Here is an 8,464-nt window from a genome sequence, read left to right as displayed (position 1 = left end):
ACATAGTAGGGCAGCACAGCTCCTCAGAGCCCCAAGAGGATCCACGTTACGGTACTGGCGAATGAAATCTGTTCTGCGCCAGGGCGAGAAACATCGCGAGTACGGGCGGAAGCCAACGCGGCTTAGCTGTCCAAGATACTGCGACAGCGGATGCCAGCCCTGGCGGAAGCGGGTACGGCAACACCCGAGGCGCATGCGTGTGATTTAGACTTCTCGCGAGACGCTAGGCGGGAAAGCATAAGGTGATTTCCTCTGTGGGATCTCTGAGGAGTACCCCGGCGTACCACTGCCATGGACCCATTCCTGGTGCTGCTGCACTCGCTGTCCAGCAGCCTGTCGGGCAACGATCTGACGGATCTCAAGTTCCTGTGCCGCGAGCGCGTGAGTAAACGAAAGCTGGAGCGCGTGCAGAGTGGCCTGGACCTGTTCTCGGTGCTGCTGGAGCAGAACGATCTGGAGCGCGGGCACACCGGGCTGCTGCGCGAGTTGCTGGCCTCGCTGGGCAGACACGACCTACTGCAGCGCCTGGACGACTTCGAGGCGGGGGCGACGACTGCTGCAACCCCGGGGGAGGCAGGTGGGCTGAGGGCGGGAGGAGGCCGAGGAGGTAGTGGGAGACCCACGGGGCGGGGAATGAGCAGGGAGGCCTGGCCTTAGTGCACCCTCTGCTTGCTGCAGCTGGGACGGACTCTAGGGCACGCCCACTTCTTTCTGCCGTGCGAGCCGGAACTTGGGAGTACGAACTTGGGAGGACGCGTTTCTAACCTGCAGTGCCGAGGTTAAACCCAGGGTATTGATCGTGCTAAGCAGGCACTCTCCTACCTACCACTTACCCAACCCCAAGACAAACTCGCCTCAGACCTGCAGTGCTTGGTTAGAAAACTCAGCTAAGAAATGGGTGTGGCCAAGGCACCTTAACCCCAGTGAGGGTAGGGTTGAAGAGTGGGCAGAGGTCACCTGTGCCTGCTGCTCGGCACCATTTCCGTAGTGGGAGTGTCTGTGCAAGCAGTGCTCTTCCTGGTCAGAGAAGGACTGCGCAGCTGAGCTCTGTGGTGCAGAATGCAGTGTCCGGTTATTGGCAGTTACTTCTGTTTTGTGTAGAAGGGAGGCACTGTGGCTTCCCATAACTCACAGTGGATACTGGTCACAACCGAGCAACACCAGTCTGGCCTTGGGGTGTAGATACAGGTTAAGCCTATATTAGACCCTTTATCACTTGTGGCAAATATTGGAGAAGCCATTTAAAGGGGCAAAGGTGCTCTTGGTTGGCTGGCTTTTGGTCTGCAGGAAAACAGGAAATCAAATCATTTGGAGGGCATGTGGACCAAAGTTGATTACCTCATGGCTGCCAGGCTGAGTAGCAGAATTACTTACTGGAAGGAGCTTGGGACAAAAGGCACTCCCTAGCAGCACAGCCCTTGTACTTCCTTACTTCCTGAGTAGGCTCTCTTAAGGTTTCCATCACCTCCCAGGAGCACCATCAGATTATGAATCAGTAGGCTGATCCACTGGAGAGCTCAGGGCTATCATGACCCCCCCCCCTCTCCTTTCCACAGTTGGCTCCACCATTGAGGGACTAAACCTTCCTCATTAGGAGCCTTTGGAAAGACGTGTCATACCATGACCATAAGGGTCACCATAGTCAAAAACACTGCAGATAAGATCAGACCCCCCCAGCACTGACAGCACATGCTGTGACAGTCTGTGTCAGGCTCAGAACTATTTGATACATAAGAAAATGGGGTGGATATTCACATCTCCAAGGCATTCAAGTGTTTGTTATTATTGTAGGAATCCAGTAAGGGCTTCCCAGTCACTGCCCAGGGCTCCCTACAGAGGTGACAACTTGCTTATGTCTAGCAGGGGCTCCACAGTATGGCAGGGATGGGCCTTTCATGGTCTCCAGTCAAACCAGCAAAGGTCACAGTGCAGGATGTAGTTTTGGGGACTTTGGCCAACCCACTATTGAGTGGGGCGTTAGGGCAGCCCTGTATTTTTTTTCCCTCTGACACGCCAACCCTCCTTAGTTTCCAGTCTTCTAAGCTCTAACACACTGTGGCCCAGGCTGAGGGAGTGTGGCTGGGCAGATCAGGAGGCCACTGTGGGTCTCTTGAAGTAGCTCCAGGGCTACTGGGTGTCTGCCTGCACAGGACCTGACTGGCTTTAGTGATGTTGCCTTTGAAGTGCCCAGGTCCATGCTTGGTGGCCCACGGGGAGACTTGCCCCCAGCTCCTCAGTCAAGTCATGCTGCTGTTTTCCCTCCTAGATCTGCGGGTGGCATTTGACATTGTGTGTGACAATGTGGGGAGAGACTGGAAAAGACTGGCCCGTGAGCTGAAGGTGTCTGAGGCCAAGATTGATGGCATTGAGGAGAGGTACCCCCGAAGCCTGAGTGATCGGGTAAGGGAGACTCTGCGAGTCTGGAAGAATGTCGAGAAGGAGAACGCCTCGGTGGCTGGACTGGTCAAGGCACTGCGGGCCTGCCGGCTGAACCTGGTGGCTGACCTGGTGGAAGAAGCATTGATGGCCCAGGGATCTGTGAGCAAGAGTGATGATACATCCTCAGCGCTGAGGGATTCAACTGTGTCTTTCTCAGAAACACCCTGACAAGCCCGAGGCTCCTCTCAGGAGTCACTGTGGACTTGATCACACCATGATGTAGCACCAAGTGCCTATCGTGACCAGTGGCAAGAAGACCTTGCTGATTCAGGCTGGGACCCCTCATACCAGCTCCTGGAGTATAGCTGATTCTATGGAGCCTCTGCCCTCTGGGCTTTGGGGACACATGAAGGTTCCCCTTCGTGTTCTCCATCACCTCTTCCCCCCCCCCACCCCCAAGAGATCCCTGGTCTTACAAGGAGGAAGTTGAGTTGGAGCTAATGGCACCTGTGCTGACTGCACTTTGAGAGCCTTCGTGTTGTTCCTTGGAGGAAGACACCAACTCAGTTCACATCTGTCTCATATCCTTGGAGGCCATCAGAGAGCAGCTCCTGACCTCCAAACAAGTGCAAGAGCCCTATGAGGACTGATTGTAAAGTTCGCCACTAAAATCGCTGCTCTGTGAAGGACTGTGCTGTGGAGGGAGCACCCTGCCTCCACGGTGGTCTGTAAGCAAAGTGCCTTGGGCTGGCTATAGTGGCTCACTCTGCAATCCTAGCACTTGAGAGTTGAGAACTGCTGTGCTTTATAGCAGCCTGAGCTACAAATGATTCCTTTAAACAAAAACACACGAAAGCAAGTGCCTTTACCTGGAGATAACCAGTGTCACCAAGAATTTCCATTATATTAAGGACCCTTCTAATCTCAGAAGTCCCAGTAGACTGACTACAGTGTGCTCACAGCCCTGGGTGCTAGTCATGAATGAGGTGGTGTGATTTCCTGATTTGCTTCACACCAGCAGGGGCCCTGACTGCCACACTGGGCGGCCAAATAAACCATTTCTTGTCTCAGTTTTCCAACCTTTGGCTGGGTGTGGTTATGCATACCTTTGATCCTAGCCTTGTAGGAAAGTGGAAGCAGGTGGATCTCTGATCTATGAGTTTGAGGACAGCCTAGCCTACACAGAGAACTACAGGCCAGCTGACACTAAACAGAAAGACCATGTCTCAAATAAAAGTTGATGCCTGGAGAAGAGGATCCTAGTTACAGGGTTCTCCTGACAGAGGGAACAGCTACACCTCACTCTCGTAACCTAGTCTTGGCTTCACAAGTGACCAGCCTGGGGACTGTGCTCAAACACTGATCAGTCATTTCCCGCACTCCTTTCCTCCTCCACCCCACTGCTCCACCGGACAGCTGACCCCTCAGCACGCTTGGACTCTCAACTCCTTTCCCGGTTGTTGGTGGCTTCTCTCCTGCATTCCTTGGGTTGCAGCCTCAAACCTACCATGTTTTTCAGCCCAGCATCTGTCCATCTGGCTGGTCTGCTCACATTCTTTACCATCAAGGCCTCCTGACCACTCTGGGGACTCATTGTGTTTTCTCTGGCCCCATTTCTCACCTGACCACACTGCTCTTGGCTCCCCCAGAGTATGCATAGGCCTGTACAAGGTGTCTGATGGGTGTTTGCTGTGGTCCTCTACCCCTTACCCATTTTGAAGGGTTTTGTTTTTAAGACACGGTTTCCTGTGACCCAGATGTAACCTAGGTTGACCTCAAGCTCACAGTGAACTGAAGCGACCTTAAATCCTTTTTGATCATCCTACCTCTGCTTCTCAAGTGTTGTGATCGACAGTGTGGCAAGTTCACCCAGGCCCAAGTCTTTAGAGCCCTTGCTCTAGGAAGCCTGGGCAACCCTACTGAAACATGCTGATGCCTTTTAACTGTCCTGTGGCAATTCAGGTCAGTGGGATTACATGTCACATTTTTTGTTGTCCAAAATGGCTTTCCAGAATTCAGTTCAGCTATGAGCAAGCCTGTTTGCATCTGGATTTAAGAGAATGTCCCTTCCTTCTGTCATTTGCTGTATTCCCCTCTTCAAGTGGCAGGATTGAATCACAGTTACTACTGCAGGGCTTTTGGGCCACCAGAGAAATGTATCCCTTTGTACAGAGTCTCTTCAACCATGTTGGGATTAAAACATGGGCATCATCAGGGTGAGCACCCCACAGATCTCCATCTCCCCAACATGTGCCCAGTTTTGCCCTGCACACCTCAGCATGAATTCCTCCTGCTGCTAATAATGGCCACTCAGCGCTCCACACCTCACAGGTGACTCTCCTGGGCACCTCTCCTGCCCTTCACTCCTCAGCTCCCATCAGGGTCTTGGCTCCTGTCCATCCTCCACCAAGGGCTGGAACCACAGACCCGCCTGTTCCTAGAAGCCATCCACCCTGCGTATTTTTAGCTTCCTATTTTTGAGTTCCACAATCATTTCTGAGTCATTCAACTGACTGCCTTCTGGTCACAAGGTCCCAGTGTGAGCTGTGTTTCAAATCAGACAGTGGAACATGATGTGATGGAATGTGTGATGTATCCACCATGGACCATGGCCCTCCAGTAGCTGATGCAAAAGCAGTGCTGGTTTGCTGGAAGATTCGGGAAAGAAACCCACAGTATCTTGAGTCATGTGCTAAGTAGATGCTTGCCTGAGGGATATCTGCCGGTCACGGGACTCATTGTCACCAAGGCTTTTCTGAGCCAAAGACAAGTGACAGGGCTGGAGCGTTTTGTGACTAGAACAGGACAGCAGGGTAAGCATGCATGTGGAGGTCTACAGCTCCCACACTCCCAAAGCCTGAATGGACTAGAAAGATGAGGCCTGCTCCCTGTCCATCAAAATAAGACAAGCATACTGTGTCATGCCTGTGGTCCCAACACTAGAAGCTGAAACTGCATTTTAAGACCACCCTGGGCTAAACAGATCTTATCTCAAACAAAAAAGGCAGGTGAGTCATGGCGTAAACACTTGTAATCCAACATATGGGAGGATCCGTTGGAGGCAGCGTCTCTTAGTGAATCCAAGTCCAGTCTGAGCTACATGAGACCCTCTCTCAACAACCCGACAACTCACTGCCAAAACAAAAGCCACACTGCATATTGAGGTCAGAACAGCATTCCTGAGGAGTACAGAAGACAGCCCTGTGTTCAGTGGTGGCTGCAGCAGATCAACACCTCAGGTTCCTGAACTTGGCAGATGGAGTTACACTGGTCTGTTTTCTGTCTTCCTAGGTAATTGGTGCACACCTGATTACATTGCTAACTTAAGTATTGCCTTGGCAGACCTCGTTTATTGTTGGTCACAGGGCCTAGGTTTTATATGTGGCAGAGGTCCATGGTTAATAAAAGCCTGGGAGGGGTTGAGGATTTAGCTCAGTGGTAGAGCACTTGCCTAGGAAGCGCAAGGCCCTGGGTTCGGTCCCCAGCTCTGAAAAAAAGAACCAATAAATAAATAAATAAATAAATAAATAAATAAATAAATAAATAAAAATAAAAGCCTGGGACAGTGGCACTTTTTCCAATGGCTAGAGGCAGGAGGACATAGGCATTGCCCTCCAGATAAGATCCTCTCCCTCCCTCGCTCATAGCTATGGCCCAGCTGAAACTGCCACCAATTTGACTAGACCGAGGGCTGGCCTTTTCCCTACCGTCCTGTGCCCTTGAGGGGCCTACTCAGGCTCATCCCAGCAGCTGCTAGTAAAGTCCTTCCTCAGAGTTTGCCCAGAGACAGTGAAAGGCCCCTGTATCCCCTGGCTTTCTCACCAGGCAGGGAAAGCAAATGCAAAGATGCTGAGGTTTCCTTTCAGTGGAAGGTCAGCTTAGGAAGGAACAGTCATCCTCTGGGCCAAGCCTGTCCATTGGTGCCCACAGGAGATGCTCCCCACTTGCCAAATTACCTCAGGCCCCCTTGAGGGTAGAACTCCCAATGCAAATCAATGGCTGCTTGCATATACTCATGCTGTAACAGGCCCCCAAACCTTAGCACAACTGAGGCCATGATGCAGTACCATTCAAGGCCATAAAACTCAGCACATAAGCAGCACCACCTGCCAAAATGAAAACAAAGACCTAGTCTATCAAAGTTCATAGCTCTGGGAAAGTCTCTAAATGGACTAACCTTGCTTTTTGGCCTCTGTAGTTCTGCTTCTGGCTAACATCTTGTTAAGTGAAGTAAGTCAACTCGGGGTAGAGTTTTTGTGCTTAAAAGCGCACCCTGAAAACCTTGGGGCTACTCTGGGATTACTCACACCCAGTATAGTTACTGGCCAAGTAAAAAGACTTTCTATTAACTTAAGCCTGTGTCTTAGTAGTCTTCTCTTGTAGATAACCCCACACTGATGCTTTCCTGTCACTGTAGACTGTGCGATTCATTCATTCTCAGCAGTGGGCTCACTGCTTAGACACTGCCCTCGAGCCTGGGACCCACACCAAGCAGCCTCAGCTTCCCATTGCTAAGGCCCACCCGCTCGGGACTGCTGTGTCACCAGGCTTGCTATACATTTTAAGACTACAGACAAGCCAGTTGTGATTTGGATAACCTCAGCACTCAGGAGAGTAAAACAGAAGAATCTAGCCTGGGCTATGTGTGAGATCCTATGTGTGGCTCACACCTGTGATCCCAATACCTGGTAGGCTGAGACAGGAGGACTGATACAAGTTCAGAACTAGAAAGATCCTTTTTTTTTTTTTTTTAAGGCAAGCCTAAGTAATATCTAGTTGCTAAGTAAATAAGGGCTTGGATATAACTCAGTAAAGTGCTAGCCTAGCATAGACAAAGCCCCAGGTCGCAGTCCCAGCACCACATAAATCAGGCATGGCTTCTCAATAGCCACGGGTACTTCTGTCTAGCAGCCTTCATTGAGGGAGCATGTGGAGACCATGCCAGCTCCAGGGGACCACTGTGCAGAAGCATGCTTCTGCACCTAGGAGGCCTTGCCCAAGCCACCACTCCAGACAGTATACCCAGCCCAAGCCTGGATGAACTTTCACTTACTGTGGACATCTTCAACCCTTGAAACTCAGTGGGAAGTCAGTAACTACAAACTTGTGATTGGTGTTCATACAATGCTTCATTTGCATAGAACATTCTTTCCACAGCCCCCTTCTTTGCTGCTTTTCGGGGTTGCAACATTAGGCCCAATAAAAGGCCTTTCCCAAGCAACAGGAGGCCTAGGCAAAGAGGCTGGTTACTGCAGGTTCCTGGGAGTTGAAGGATGTGGGCGCCCAGAGCTCAGGAGCTGTATAGCACAGCCACTGTTAATGCTGCTGTTGCTAGCTGTAAGCCTGTAACCTGTGCCCCTAGGAAGCATGTCCAACCTGCAGCCCATGAGGCACATGCTAAGATTTATTAGTGTGTACATTTCATTTTTTTTAAAGATTTATTTATTTATTTTGTATATGAGTACACTGTAACTGTCTTCAGACACACCAGAAGAGGGCATCGGATCCCATTACAGATGGTTGTGAGCCACCATGTGGTTGCTGGGAATTGAACTCAGGACCTCTGGAAGAGCAGTCAGTGCTCTTAACCACTGAGCCATCTCTCCAGCCCTAGTATGTACATTTCTGATACAGCGCAGGGGGAGGTCAAGGGACAACTAGTTGGAGTTGATTTTCTTTTTCCATTTTTTTATTTGCTCTGGGGATAGTACTCAGGTTGCCAGCAAGCACCTTTACCTGCTGAGCCATCTCACCTGCCCTGAGGGTTGGTGCTTTGTTTTGTTTTGTTTTGTTTTGTTGTTGTTGTCTTGTAACTTGATTACAATTATGAGGTGAACTTTGGAAATAACATCTTCCTTGGACATCTGAAGGTTGGACACCCACCCTCGCCCCGGCCATCAGTCTCTTGTCTCTGAGGCCTGCACTCATCCCTGTCTAGCTCCCAGGGCTTGGAGTTATAGGCCTGATTCTGGTAGCACTGTCCTAGCCTTCAACCCTCTGGACCCAGGACTACCAACATCACCACCTGGTAGCTTCTGGCTGGTGCATCGGCTGGGATTGGGCTTGTGTTCCTCAAATACCCCTC

The 8,464-nt window shown here is 50.9% G+C and overlaps 1 protein-coding gene across 2 annotated transcripts; it reads left to right on the top strand.

Annotated features, from left to right (window-relative positions):
• The first annotated feature begins 237 nt into the window (after nt 1-237).
• On the top strand, nt 238-5,859 carry Fadd (Fas associated via death domain). Of its 2 annotated transcripts, none has more exons than XM_087640562.1 (2): nt 238-573; nt 2,267-5,859. In XM_087640562.1, exons 1-2 carry the CDS (start codon nt 292-294, stop codon nt 2,336-2,338), a joined length of 354 nt encoding a protein of 117 aa, XP_087496688.1. In that variant the 5' UTR covers nt 238-291; the 3' UTR covers nt 2,339-5,859. The 2 variants fall into 2 exon arrangements, with proteins under 2 accessions (XP_087496688.1, NP_690920.1); NM_152937.2 differs by having other exon boundaries at nt 254-577; nt 2,267-2,658.
• Nucleotides 5,860-8,464: the final 2,605 nt, after the last annotated feature.

Source organism: Rattus norvegicus, chromosome 1 (assembly GCF_021556685.1).
Source record: "Rattus norvegicus strain SHRSP/BbbUtx chromosome 1, alternate assembly SHRSP_T2T, whole genome shotgun sequence".
Taxonomy (NCBI): Eukaryota; Metazoa; Chordata; class Mammalia; order Rodentia; family Muridae; genus Rattus; species Rattus norvegicus.
Note: the sequence above shows the minus strand (reverse complement) of the source record. Positions and strands in the feature narration are given on the sequence as shown.

Coding starts and splice junctions, on each gene's coding strand:
- Fadd (NM_152937.2), top strand. CDS start 292: ATGGACCCATTCCTGGTGCTGCTGCACTCGCTGTCCAGCAGCCTGTCG. Junction 578..2,266: donor TGCAACCCCGGGGGAGGCAG/GTGGGCTGAGGG, acceptor TTTCCCTCCTAG/ATCTGCGGGTGGCATTTGAC.